This window comes from Triplophysa dalaica, chromosome 23 (assembly GCF_015846415.1).
Source record: "Triplophysa dalaica isolate WHDGS20190420 chromosome 23, ASM1584641v1, whole genome shotgun sequence".
NCBI classification, from domain to species: domain Eukaryota; kingdom Metazoa; phylum Chordata; class Actinopteri; order Cypriniformes; family Nemacheilidae; genus Triplophysa; species Triplophysa dalaica.
This window is the reverse complement of record NC_079564.1, coordinates 19,516,921-19,532,277: the sequence shown is the minus strand read 5'-3', so window position 1 is coordinate 19,532,277 and position 15,357 is coordinate 19,516,921. Positions and strand designations below refer to the sequence as shown.

At 39.1% G+C, this 15,357-nt stretch overlaps 1 protein-coding gene across 16 annotated transcripts in view; it reads left to right on the top strand.

Annotated features, from left to right (window-relative positions):
• The window catches only part of ptprma (protein tyrosine phosphatase receptor type Ma), a 176,272-nt gene that overhangs the window by 81,819 nt on the left and 79,096 nt on the right, over positions 1-15,357 (top strand). For all 16 annotated transcript variants that reach the window (XM_056738552.1, XM_056738554.1, XM_056738558.1 and 13 more), the window contains exons 8-9: positions 9,515-9,823; positions 10,338-10,447. In XM_056738552.1, the coding sequence (XP_056594530.1) occupies positions 9,515-9,823; positions 10,338-10,447 (419 nt within the window). The remainder of the gene's footprint in view (positions 1-9,514; positions 9,824-10,337; positions 10,448-15,357) is intronic.

The following is a 15,357-nucleotide window of genomic DNA, read 5'->3' as shown; positions in this document are numbered from 1 at the left end:
ACATTTGAGATATTGTAAGTACAAAATATATAACACTAGCCTAGTGGCTTTTGGATATTTTACTGCAAAATGGTTACAAACTGCACCTTTAATATGAAGCTACAGTTGAAAGAAAAAGTATGTGAACCCTTTGGGCTTACTTGGATTTCTTCATAAATTGGTCATAAAATGTGTTCTGATCTTCATCTAAGTCACAACAATAGAGAAACACAGTCTGCTTAAACTAATACCGCACAAACATTATACGTTTTCATGTTTTTATTGAACACAACATGTAAACATTCATAGTGCAGGGTGGAAAAAGTATGTGAACCTTTGGGTTTAATAACTGGTTGACCCTCCTTTGGCAGCAATAACCTCAACCAAACGTTTCCTATAGTTGCAGATCAGACCTGCACAACGGTCAGGAGAAATTTTGGACCATTCCTCTTTACAAAAGTGTTTCAGTTCAGCAATATGCTTGGGATGTCTGGTGTGAATCGCTCTCTTGAGGTCATGCCACAGCATCTCAATCGGGTTGAGGTCAGGACTCTGACTGGGCCACTCCAGAAGGCGTATTTTCTTCTGTTGAAGCCATTCTGTTGTTGATTTACTTCTATGCTTTGGGTCGTTGTCCTGTTGCATCGTCCATCCTCTGTTAAGCTTCAGTTGGCGGACAGATGGTCTTAAGTTTTCCTGCACAATGTCTTGATAAACTTTGGAATTCATTTTTCCATCGATGACAGTAATCCGTCCAGGGCCTGAGGCAGCAAAGCAGCCCCAAACCATGATGCCCCCTCCACCATATTTCACAGTTGGGATGAGGTTTTGATGTTGGTGTGCTGTGCCTTTTGTTCTCCACACATAGCGTTGTGTGTTCTTTCCAAACAACTCAATTTTGGTTTCATCTGTCCACAGAATGTTTTGCCAGTAGTGCTGTGGAACATCCAGGTGCTCTTTTGCAAACTTCAAACGTGCTGCAATGTTTTTTTTGGACAGCAGTGGCTTCCTCCGTGGTGTCCTCCCATGAAGTCCATTCTTGTTTAATGTTTTCCTTATTGTAGATTTGTCAACAAAAATGTTAGCATGTGCCAGAGATTTCTGTAAGTGTTTAGCTGACACTCTAGGATTCTTCTTCACCTCATTGAGCATTCTGCGCTGTGCTCTTGCAGTCATCTTTACAGGACGACCACGCCTAGGGAGTGTAGCAACAGTGCTGAACTTTCTCCATTTGTAGACAATCTGTCTTACCGTGGACACATGGACATCAAGGCTTTTAGATATACTTTTGTAGCCCTTTCCAGCTTTATGTAAGTCAACAATTCTTGATGGTAGGTCTTCTGAGAGCTCTTTTGTGCGAGGCATGGTTCACATCAGACAACGCTTCTTCAGAACAGCAAACTCAAAACTGGTGTGTGTTTTTTATTGGACAGGCCAGCTTTAATCAACACATCCAATCTCATCACATTGATTGGACCCCAGGTTGGCTGACTCCTGGCTCCAATGAGCTCTTGGAGAAGTCATTAGTCTAGGGTTTCACATACTTTTTCCACCCTGCACTATGAATGTTTACATGTTGTGTTCAATAAAAACATGAAAACGTATAATGTTTGTGCGGTATTAGTTTAAGCAGACTGTGTTTCTCTATTGTTGTGACTTAGATGAAGATCAGAACACATTTTATGACCAATTTATGAAGAAATCCAAGTAAGCCCAAAGGGTTCACATACTTTTTCTTTCAACTGTATATTCACTATACAAAAGAATACTATAGTATACATTAACAAGTGTACTAATGACTATAACATACTACAGAATTCTACAATTGACAGTAATTTACTATAGTAAAAACTAAAGGTAATAGTTACTATAGTATTTTCTTAAGTGGGATTTCTGTGTGATTGAAAGCAAATGGGACTTAGTGTCAGGTACGGTACGTGTGAACACAGTCAAGCACTTTGATCATTTCAAATCAGATATCTGAAACTTTATGTCAAGATAAACTCCCAAAACCTGGGAGTGGTGATCGATGATCAGCTCAACTTCACGGATCAAGTTGCCAGCACCGCCCGGTCCTGTAGATTCATCCTCTACAATATCAGGAAAATTAGACCCTTCCTATCAGAGCATGCTTCGCAAGTCCTAGTCCAGGCTCTTGTTCTGTCCAGACTGGACTACTGCAATGCACTACTGGCTGGACTTCCAGCTTGCACAACCAAACCTCTACAGATGATCCAGAATGCAGCAGCAAGAGTTATCTTTAATGAACCAAAGAGAGCTCACGTCACTCCTCTACTCATTAAGCTACATTGGCTCCCTATAGTCGCTCGCATCAAATTCAAGACTCTGCTCCTGGCCTACAAGACCACCACTGGTTCAGCACCCCCTTATCTTCACTCACTACTGCAGACATATGTACCCGCCAGATCCCTACGCTCTGCAAACGAACAGCGTCTTGTGCTGCCATCCCATAAAGGTAAAAAATCTCTCTCGCGCACCTTCTCCGGATCTGTTCCACTTATGTGGAATGATCTGCCTGCTGCAACAAGATCTGCAGATTCTGTAGCCATCTTTAAGAAACGCCTGAAAACACATCTCTTCTGCCAACATCTTACTGATCTGTTCTGACTTTATTTTCTTCTCTACCCATAAAAAAAAAATGTATGAATGGATGGTTCTGTATAATGTGTTAGGTTATAAGAGACCAGTCTTTTTTTTTGATTGCACTTATGCTTTTGTTGTACTTATACCGTCCCAATTGCTTCCATTACCTACCCCACCAGTAAGTCACTTTGGATAAAAGCGTCTGCTAAATGACTAAATGTTAATGTAAGATGTGATCGTTCTCTAATGTTAAGTGTTTGTAGATCTGTGCACGTATTGTTTGAGGTTTATGAGGATGACAAACTGATGACATTTCACAGATAAGAGTGTGTGAATAGTATGAAAACTAATGTGTTCTGGTTTGACATCGTGCCCTGTACTGTGTTCTTTAGTCAAGATTTTCAACGTTTTAAAATGTGTCCGCCATGAATGACAGCGAGTCGAGCAGCAATTTCTGAACATGAAACCGGATCCTAAAAACAATCCGACAAATGCAGATGGCAGATGTGATACGTGCCGGCAGTGTTTTCAGAGCGGATCTTCCTCTGCCAAACCACACGTCAGCCGGCTCCAGAAGAGCGCCATCTTTTGTCCTGAAGAGCTCTCTACGGCGAGTCATTGAGTTCTGATTGTCGCTTTTGAAAAGCCGTCATTATTGCTACACTTCCAGCAGATATAAAAGAGCTTTGATAAGGATGAAAGCAGCTCCATTACCCAGATGGCTTTGTTGATATTGCAGAAATCCGCCTGTGCGTCTCGCCCGGGGATTTTTCAAAAACAATAAAGGAGTGCCGAGTGATTTTTTTCTAGTTGTGTTCTGTGAAACACATGAATGATGTAGCGCGCCGCGGACACTCGAGGTTTATATACAGACGTGAGACGCTCTCCAGCCGAGTCTTGTGCTTTTGTGTTCTTTTAATTTATTTGATTTCATTTGATTTTCATGAAAGTGTTGCAGACTCACGGCTGTCTACACACATGACTGAGTTCAATATCATGCTTTTCATTTGCCATCTAAACACACACGTCTGTCCTTCACTGCAGAGCATAAAGAGAGGTCAGAGGTCACGAGAAACACACAAACGCACAGTACAGACGTGTTACATACATGTTAAACAAACACGTGCTGATTTAAACGCTGTATAAAATAGACATTTAATGCTTTGAATGGTGCAGTTTTCTTTCATGATGTGCTTGATGTCATTCTCACACAGAAAGTTGGAGGGGAACAGATGATATGTTTGAGGTGACATCACTGTACAGATCTGCCCCTCCCCTACTTCCTGTTTCAAAAGGAAAAACATCAACACAAACGCAAAAAGGAAACTGCTGGGTTGTTTAAAATCTGTGTTTAGTCCAATATGTACATTTTAAAATATGGGTTTGTCTATATTAGAGTCAAGCTTTGGGTTAAAACACCATTTTATGAAGTGAAGAAAACTGTGCTTGTCAAATCATTCCATGTTAAGGGTCTTAAAAATAATATCACAAAAAAAACACGATCATCCATGACAAGTTTCTTTAAATATGGTCAAATTTCATGAGTTTTTTTCTCTTTGATTCTGGGCGGACATGTTCTTGTGAGATTTACCATAGATCAAGAATTCATTTGAGTTCAGTGACATGAATCTGAGCGAAGACAATAAAGGCATGATGTGTGTCTCTCTCGCTTCCAGGAGATCAAATTGTTTCGCTTCGGCTGTGGCCAATTTCATCTCACTCATGCGAGACTAATGCTTTTATTCTCTTTCATCAGGAGCGGACACTCGCTCACAGATCTTCATCTGTATATGTGCCCTTATTTAACTAACAAACATCACAACCATAGTTACACCAGTGGATCTACAAATCAACCAGAGTTTTACTGCAGTGACTGTAGTTTTACCATGGTGTTTAGAGTAAAACTATGGATATGCACTTAATCCTTAACCATAATATAAACATGAAATGTCAGGTCCTCTGTGGGCATTGATCATTGACATGTAATGAGACACGTGTGTTCCTCAGCACACAGACTCACTCATGTAGAGGTGAGAGATTCTATCAGCAGGCTTCTGAAGGGGATTTGACCACACGTCTGCTTTTTATGAGTCTCTGCTCACATCCATCTTGAGTTGAAGTTTAGAGGCCGTTATTTTTCAGCACACATAAGCGAGGTGTTCCTGATGAAAGTGTCCAGTTCTCCTGCCATCTATCTGAGAGTTTATGGACGATATCACACTCTCATCCAGGGATTTACACTCCAATGAAATTCATCCATCTTCACTTCCGTGTCGACCTTGACCCCTCACCCTCCATTACTGTGACCGAGATGTGTCAAACTCTTTCAGATGGTTTTCTGCAGAGGCTTTTGATTGGTCTGAAGTTGTTTTCAGTGCAGATATACGGCCGTTTTTACTCTGATCAGCTGTTTGAGAAGAGAAGCGGAGTCAGGAAAAAATAAGAGTTTCATTCTGTTCGCAGACATTTTTCACTGTTGGAAAGAATGAAACAGCTTTACAGAGTTCAGGGTTTCATCTCAGAGAACTTTGACTTTTCTCACATTAATTGTGTGTGCTTAACCCTACGGTATGGGGACAAAATGTCCCCACAAAGATGGCAATATCCAAAATCCTTGTACTTGTGGGGACATTTTTTGGTCGTGCGTGCGTACGTGTGTGTGTGTGTGTGTGTGTGCGTGCGTGTGTGTGTGCGTGTGTATGTATTGTCTTATCGGTCTTACTGCAGTGTGCTTGGGGTTATTTTGTTTATAGTTGTGAGTTAAACACAATGACTCTCTGCTGTTGTCGCTTTATCAGCACATAAACACAGAGAGAGAGAGATAATGTGTGTAAATAAAAGAGTGATGTGTCCAGTGCAGTTTTTTTCTGGGGTTAATCGATAGATTGTTAATAGTATTTTCAGTGAATGTCAGCAGATAATCAATGAGTTACAACAGAGAAAGAGTTTGAAGGGTAGAAACACACACCCATCCTCTATCTTACATTTATACTAAAAAAATCTGGTTTCTTGCATTGTGAATAGCAGATTTCTGACATGTAAAGTGAAGAGTGTGTTTGATACAGTAACTGATGAACATGTGTTTAGCATCAGATCGAGTAGCCTACAATAGTTTACTGCGAGTATACTTCAAAGTGTACTTTCATTAACTAAAATATTGAATTAAATATTTAATACGCCTATTAGTATATCTATGAGTTCACTACTAGACTTGTAGTACAAACAGAAAACTAAGTTGTTTACTTAAAAGTACACTTTTATAAAACAAAACATGGGCCTGTTTAAAATGTAAAGTACACTTACAAATATACTAGTACATTGTATTTTACTGCTACATACATCAAATATATTTTAAAGTATAGTTTTTTGTAAGGGCCGTTATTTGCAGTGCTGTATATCTTATAGCAACATGTGAACGCCCTCATAACAAATGACCATAAAACACTTTGCACAGTTGCAGAAGATGTGACGTGTATGTTATGTTTGATTATGTAGGTGCTGTTCACTTGTTCCTGTAATTGCACTTGATTCAATCTCATTATTCTCCATCTGAATCAGCAGGGTTCTGCTTCTTCTGCCCGTAAGACACCACTTCTCTCCCCACCAGCATCTCGCTCTCATTTCATCTCATCCACTTCACAATGACCTCCGGCTCACCGAGCAGAGCGCATGTGCTTTTAACAAAACGTGGAATGGAAGTGAAAGGGAAAATCACCAGGTTTCATTTTTTTAAAGGACGTCAAGCTCTCATATGCCGAGGGTTTTGCATTTCTTTCCGTGCAAGTTATTTTTCAGTAAGGCTTTGCTGAATTGTTGGGATTGTTCTGATAAAAGACTTTCATCCACAGGAGACTCTTTCATTGTGTGCTGCCTGTAGCGCCGGGTTCCAATAATGATGCTGAAGAATCTGAAACGATAGTACTGTAATGTCATCTAAAGCTAATGGTAATAATCCTATCTGTACTGGAGTGTTCAGTGGAAGTGCTGTTCGTTTGATACAATGAAAGAACGGGAAAGAGCCGACTGTATTAAAAAACATTTTGCTTTCACTTGATTTAACAGTGCCGGTGTTACAGTGTGATTATACATTTAAGTACATAAGAGTCATAAATATTAACTACATGTACTTACTATAGGCTAGTGTTTGGTTTAGGGTTAGTGACATATATTTATGCATCGTTATAGCAAATACTATTGTAAATACATGTAACGTGTAACAAGGGCATCGTAAAAATAAAGTGTTACCAACAATTTTTATACACGTGATCATATAAGTTGGTTTTTGAATGAAAGCTCATGTACATTACGCAATGCAAATAAAACTAGAAAATTGTTATTTAATCGTTTATTTAAAGTGATAGATCACCCCAAAAAGTTAAATTCTGTCATCATTTACTTACCCTTGTGTCATTTCAAACCTTTATCACTTTCTATCTTACGCTAAACACTAAAACAGATACTTTGAAGAAAGTTGGTAACCGAACAGCACTGGCCTCCATGTGTTCACTTCTATTGTATGGACAAAAAAACCAATGCAAGTGAATGAACGCCAGTCAACAACATTCTTTAAAATATCTTCTTTTGTGTTCTGCTGAAGATAGAAAGTCATACAGGTTTGAAATGACAAAAGGGTAAGTAAATGTTGACAGACATTTTATTTTCTTGGGAGAATTATCACTAAGTAAAGTCACATATATGAATACTTTGGTTCCAAACTCTGTTTAAAAATAAATCAAAAATCATGTTTTTACTGTGTTTTATTGTGTTAGTTAGCTGTATTTCTTTGTTATTATGGCTGAAATCAAAACAAAGTAACTGCAGTTTGATGATATTCATTGAAATGCACAATTAAAAAAAAGATGATTTTTGGAAGAAAAAAAAGCAGTTATCTCATTTTGGAACCAAACTCTTCATATTTAATCTTAAAATCATCTTACTATAACCAATTAAGAAGTGAATGGATTTGGGTTTGATCTGTCTGGTGTCTGAATGGTCCCCTAATGCACTGGGCTTTAGTTGATGTCCTGCAGATGTGGTCATGAGAACAGACAGGTATTGTTTCTTCAGTCTCTCTGATGCTCCTGAATGAAAGACATCTATTGTTTATAGAAGAAAAAACAACAGCGTTCAATTCGAAGAACAAAATAATAATTCGGTTTTGCACAGAATTTAGGTGTATTTTTTATACTTTTCTTTAAGCATCAATCTGATCATTTGATGCAGACAGACAGACGTTCACTTCACACACGCTGTCACATTTTTAACAATTTTATTTTGCCTTTAACAAGACTTTTACAGGTTAGAAAGGTTAATAATATGTACGTGCGACTTGAGTTTAATGAACACGTGCAGGTATTTCTACTGTTCTGTCTGTGTCTTGTTAAGACTGATCTGCTGTCAGAACATGAAGCTGAATATCAGAGGAGCGGTTTAAAGCCGTGGGTCTCTTTTCCACGGCCACAGCTCTTCAAACTCTTGTTTTAATGATCAGATAAAGCTCAGTCCTCTCTGCTCGCCGAGGAGACTCCGGGTGATTCCTTAATGCTTTTCTTCCTTTTCATTTCATGGGTGTGAAGTGTTAAAGGCTTTTGTGTGAGGTGTCTTGTAATGTTTCTGGAGCTGGTTTAGTTTCTCTGTTCTTCATCACAAACAGCAGATTGCTTCTGTAATGGCAGAGAATGTGAGCCGGAGAGCCCCAGTGAAACGCTGAGCTTCATTCCGCACAAACGCTTCTTAAATTGAAGTCAGAATGGAAATTGATTGTATTATCAGAGCTGAAGGTCCAGCGGGATCCAGAGAAGAGCTTTCATTAGATCTGCTGCTGAAGAAGCGTCTCACATGCTCTCTTTAACACCTTCACACCGACATACAGAAACATGATGAAAAACATTACTTGTAAAATTTCCTTTATAAAATCCTCATAACAATTTGCACAAAAAAATTGTAAGTAAAATTTGCAGCTATAATTCAAGTACAACCTTCTAACCCGAATAAAGTCAATTTAACTAAATAACTCACATTTAGTATAAATGTTATTCAAAGTGATATTAAAGTAAATGATGTGTTTAACTCAAACTTCACGGATTACTTACTTTCATATTGAAATATACTATTTTTTTACAACAGATTTGGTCATGTGAGGAGAGACTGGTGTTCTCTGTACTGACATTAGCACAGTCACTGCTCAATAACACACCTCATGATTAAACTCATGCCTCCCTCAGACGAGGCACAAGCAACACTCTTCTGAACAATGGTAACCACTAAAAACCTCAAAGATAAATGAACACAAAACACGAACAAGTCTTTCTTTTTACTGAAAACACTTAAAATGACAGTTAATCTGGAAAATGAATCTCCTAATGCAGTCAGATGCAAAGCATGCTGGGGAACTACAGATCAATAGCCCAGGTTGTTATATCTAATTAATTATGTAGTCTCAACACAAAATAAATAAGTAAACCTAATTTGACTAATTTAACAAAATAAAAATGTTCAAATAAAATTACTTCAGCAAAATAATGAAAATATAAACAACCAAAATTAGTAGATTGTATTTTTACGTTATTTGTTAAAAAGAGGAACATAAATATATGAAGTATTTTTAAACTTTTAATTTCATAAAATCTACTAAAGCACTAAAATTGAATAAATAAAACTGTGTGTGAAAACTATGGAAATTAACACAATAATAGAAGTAATTTCCACTAGTTGTTTTTTCAGAGTGGAAAACAAGAGGTTCAGTTGAAGAATGGAAAACGTTCAGATATTTGACTGTAAGCTTTAAATGACAATATAACATCATTTCTTGCATCTTTTTGATTTTGTGGTGAAATATGAGCTGGTTGTGGTCTTGACGAAAGATTGATTGACAGCCTGAGTTTGTGACGTCTGAAAGCTTTAATGTATGATTTTAAATGTGATTTTTCAGATCCCATGCATGGCCCGAGACGGCTGCAGGTCATCGATATCAAATCCAAGCAGTTCACCGTTCGCTGGGAGCCGTTCGGCTACAACGTGACGCGCTGTCACAACTACAGTCTGACGGTGGAGTATCGCTACACGCTGAACGCTAAAGAAGAAACCAGAGAGGAGAAATGTACCGATACTCTCAGCATCTCTCCTCAACACACCATCAGGAACCTGCTGCCCTTCACCAACGTCAGTATAAAGCTCGTACTGAGAAACCCCGAGGGCGTCAAAGAAAGTGAAGAACTCAACGTTCTGACGGACGAGGACGGTTAGTGCTTTATTTTCACAAACAGCCACATCAACAAATTGAAGATTAGAAGAATTTATGAAACATCAAGCACACTTATATACAAGTGTTTGAATCATTTGTCTGGGAGTGTGTTTGGTTCTTTTGAATTTGCTTTTAATAAATACACAAGATTTTCATCAGATCTAAAGTGATTTTGGATTGAACTAAATTCTATCTGCACGTATAAATGAGTTCACGGGTTCATGATGACAAGTGTGTTAGTTTTATCAGACAATGAAGTCCATTTGAACAACATGTTTTGTGAAGAATATTTCTAAATACACCAAGCCAACTGAAGTCACGGCCAAACTAAAGTCAGTTATTCTGCACTGATCTGAGGTCAAGGAGAAATAAACAGTCCAGTGGTGTTTTGCGTGAGGAATTTCACTCCTTTCCCTGAAGGAAGTTGATTTGTTAAATCATTTAGGAGAATGTTGCTGCACAGTTTTAAATGTTAGTCTGATTGTGTGTGTGTGTGTGTGTGTGTGTGTAGTGCCGGGAGCCGTTCCTCTCGAGTCAATCCAGGGCAGCACATATGAGGAGAAGATCGCTCTCAGATGGAGAGAACCCATTCAGACGTATGGAATCATCAAACAGTATGAGGTAACATTACATCTGTAGCATTTATCTCTTCAGATCTCTGTTATTTCTCATAGACATCAAGAAGAGTTAAGAGGAGAGCAAAGAGAAACTTCTGCCTAAATCTCACAAATCTTCACCTTGAATTATAAGGTTCTATCTGCGTTGCAGTTTTGAAATAACAAGCTTTTAAGTTTTTGCATTCCATTTGACTCTGTAGATCAATAGGGTTAGGGTTAGAAATGTGAATCAATAATTTTGACAAAAATGTCAGATGAATCTTAAAGGGCCCTATACTACACCAAGCGCAAGGCGTGGCGCAAGTGTTTTTACTAGTTTCAGCCCGACACAGTTTTCATTTTCCCATCCTGCCCCGCTTTGTTTCAATAGCAAATGCAATTGCGCTCATTTGTGCAACCGTGGGCGTGTGTTAATCTAAAAATGAGGTGTGTTCAGGCACATTGTTGGGGTGTTGCTATTCTGAGGAACTGAAAATAGACTGCTCCACAGACCAACTCAAACCTGCTCTTAAGTCAATGGCGCAATATTTTGTTCTTGCTTAAAGAGCGCGTTATTAGAAAATGCACCTCTGGACGGGTCCACAAAACATTTTTAAATATGAAACAATTAACAATGAAAATGTAAAAGAGTATTATTGTGTACCTAAATATAAAAATGTCTACATGTCACCTCGGGAAGCTTTGGTGGGTTCCTGCTTGTCCAGTAAATGATCTGCTCGCGTGCTTTCAAGGGGTCATATGGTGCGAATATTTGTTTTTCTGTGTCTTTGATGTGTTATAAGTTGCCCATGTATGTATTAGACATGAAAAACTTCAGAAATGAAATTGTGGGAACAAAAGATGCGTTCTGTCTAAAAGTGAACTATTTCTACACGATGTGGTGCTGATGCGCCTAGAAAACTGTGCGCGTCGTCGCCTGTTTGCGTGTGCCTGGCACGCATCTACATTCAAAATAATGAGTATGCACGCAGAAAAGAGGCGAAATGTGAATCGGGCCTGAGACCGCACAAATGTATACACAAGTAAGGTGGCCGTACCTGTATGTACAATTGGGACACGCCCAGAGTGCACCTAGACCATGCGCTTAGATCATTAAAATAGAGCCCTATGATTCTCAGGTGATGAGAAGAGATGTCAACAATGTGTCAAACTGAGATCAGATTCGTCTTGTCTGCAATCAAAAGTCAATATTATTGAAGATCTCAATGTCAACTCAAACATTTCTTATCAAATTCTTTCAAGACTAAATGATATGATGTATTCATTAATAATGGACTGGTTGTGTATGTGTACGTGTGTGTCTTTATGTCTCTGGAGGAGTTCTAGTGGAAACATCTGTATAATGAAGCCTCAGATACTTAATTGAAACATGTCGGAGCGCTCCATCAGGTGTGTGTGAGTGGTGAACGCTCCTCTGGGGTTCATTCATGAATCTGCTCTTCACTCATCTGTCCTCTGCTGTCGGCCGGGTTCAGTGTTTCAGTGGCAGTTTAAGATTCTTAAGTTGAAATAATAATCAGAAAGAAGATTCCCGAGCGCTGGACTCATCAGGAATGTGCTGAAATCCTGGAAGGGCAGGAAAAGACATGATTCATGTGTGGAGAAGAACTGAGCATCTTCATTCTAACAGCAGACATACAGTTGAAAGAAAAAGTATGTGAACCCTTTGGGCTTACTTGGATTTCTTCATAAATTGGTCATAAAATGTGTTCTGATCTTCATCTAAGTCACAACAATAGAGAAACACAGTCTGCTTAAAGTAATACCGCACAAACATTATACGTTTTCATGTTTTTATTGAACACAACATGTAAACATTCATAGTGCAGGGTGGAAAAAGTATGTGAAACCCTAGACTAATTACTTCTCCAAGAGCTCATTGGAGCCAGGAGTCAGCCAACCTGGGGTCCAATCAATGTGATGAGATTGGATGTGTTGATTAAAGCTGGCCTGTCCAATAAAAAACACACACCAGTTTTGAGTTTGCTGTTCTGAAGAAGCGTTGTCTGATGTGAACCATGCCTCGCACAAAAGAGCTCTCAGAAGACCTACGATCAAGAATTGTTGACTTACACAAAAGCTGGAAAGGGCTACAAAAGTATATCTAAAAGCCTTGATGTCCATGTGTCCACGGTAAGACAGATTGTCTACAAATGGAGAAAGTTCAGCACTGTTGCTACACTCCCTAGGCGTGGTCGTCCTGTAAAGATGACTGCAAGAGCACAGCGCAGAATGCTCAATGAGGTGAAGAAGAATCCTAGAGTGTCAGCTAAACACTTACAGAAATCTCTGGCACATGCTAACATTTTTGTTGACAAATCTACAATAAGGAAAACATTAAACAAGAATGGACTTCATGGGAGGACACCACGGAGGAAGCCACTGCTGTCCAAAAAAAACATTGCAGCACGTTTGAAGTTTGCAAAAGAGCACCTGGATGTTCCACAGCACTACTGGCAAAACATTCTGTGGACAGATGAAACCAAAATTGAGTTGTTTGGAAAGAACACACAACGCTATGTGTGGAGAACAAAAGGCACAGCACACCAACATCAAAACCTCATCCCAACTGTGAAATATGGTGGAGGGGGCATCATGGTTTGGGGCTGCTTTGCTGCCTCAGGCCCTGGACGGATTACTGTCATCGATGGAAAAATGAATTCCAAAGTTTATCAAGACATTTTGCAGGAAAACTTAAGACCATCTGTCCGCCAACTGAAGCTTAACAGAGGATGGACGATGCAACAGGACAACGACCCAAAGCATAGAAGTAAATCAACAACAGAATGGCTTCAACAGAAGAAAATACGCCTTCTGGAGTGGCCCAGTCAGAGTCCTGACCTCAACCCGATTGAGATGCTGTGGCATGACCTCAAGAGAGCGATTCACACCAGACATCCCAAGAATATTGCTGAACTGAAACACTTTTGTAAAGAGGAATGGTCCAAAATTTCTCCTGACCGTTGTGCAGGTCTGATCTGCAACTATAGGAAACGTTTGGTTGAGGTTATTGCTGCCAAAGGAGGGTCAACCAGTTATTAAACCCAAAGGTTCACATACTTTTTCCACCCTGCACTATGAATGTTTACATGTTGTGTTCAATAAAAACATGAAAACGTATAATGTTTGTGCGGTATTAGTTTAAGCAGACTGTGTTTCTCTATTGTTGTGACTTAGATGAAGATCAGAACACATTTTATGAAGAAATCCAAGTAAGCCCAAAGGGTTCACATACTTTTTCTTTCGCATGTATTGATTTACATTCTCATCACATGTTTCTGCTTTTATTGTGAGCAGCTTATCAACTCCTCCTCATGTTATTTGATCATGTTCATCATTTGCCAGAGAGCTTCAGAAGAGAGAAAATCCCCAGCAACTCACATACAGCCCACTCTTCACCATCACAGATGTTCACATAGGAGGATCTTATGGACTTCTGGACTTTTCGCTCTGTGTCTCATTTAAGAATCAACTGAGTCTCAGATGTCCCTCCTAAAATGGCTCTTGAGAAATGAAAGCGTTATTGTGTAAACACATGAAGAGTCTGGAGGTGTAAATGTAGATTGGCGAGGTGAAATCATCTGGATCTGAGTAAATGATATTGAGATCTTCAATAATATTTATGTTTGATTACAGACGAGACAAATCTGAGCTCAGTTTGACAAATTGAGTGCATCTACATGCACAAATTAAAGGGATATCTATCAAAAATCAACTTAAAATGTAAATGTTAAAAAGAAACCTGTTTTCACGTGTTTATATGCAATGTAATAAACCGGCTACGTAGAAAACGGCGTTAACACAGAAGTTTGAGACTTGCTGGGTTTCTCCGTGCAGTGATGTCATCGACGACAGTCTGTTTAGTCATTATTCATTTTTATATCTCTTCTCATGTCTGCAGTACCTGCATATGCAACAAAAGTTCTTCATTTTATCGTTTCTACATCAACTGCATGATCCCAGAACAGACTTTTATACGTTATTTTACAGTGACATCTGTTTGGGACTTTTACTATTGTGTACATCTGATGATGGGCTTTTGCTTACGCCGTTTATGAGCTTTCCCCGATAAAAGAAAAGTGTTAACATGTTAACATGAGCTGACAATCAGCTTATTAAGCATAATCGGCACAAGACTGTGCATGTAAACACGCTCATTGTTGACATCTCTTCTCAAACTGTCAAGACACATTTCTGAGTTTTGTTCTCAGGAGAAATATCTGAGACACACATGAGACTTAAGCAAACATATTCATCGCATTGATGTGTAGGAGAAATACCTGAGATCTTGGATTTATGGTCCATCTCATGAAGGAATCATTTCGAGTTCATGAGATCATTCGATGAAATGATTGTGAAGCGTGTTCTGTCTCCCGCCGTGTCTCGGGTCCAGTTGATGTGCAGTATAATGAAGCTGGTTTATATGTGTGATGTTTAGAGCTGTGATAACACAGTGTGTGCTCAGTGTGTTTGTGTGACGTGTGACTCACACTGAGGCTGAACAATGCAGCGCTCAAAGGACTCATTGTTGCCGAGCTTCATTTGTGGAAATTTGAGCAATTAAGCTGTCAGATTCACGTTCTGAAATGACGTTCTGTCACTTCGGTCTCCTTTAAGAAAGTGTCAGAGCGTACGAAACAAAAGCTTTCTGCCTCAAATGACTTTTCAAGACTTCCACCATGACATTTCAAAACCTCAGAGTGAATTCATCAGTACAGAACGTCCCGGTCCACATCACCTCACCGTCTGTGATCAGAGCCTGAGACCTTAAGAAAGGATCTGAGATCAGCCCGAAATGTTCAATATGTTTAAAACCACCAAACGTGAATGTGTGTGTGTTTGAGATTGTGTAGTTGTGTGGTGTGTTTTCTTCTGTCCTTCCATCTGCCTGTCCTACACTAATGATATTTCCCA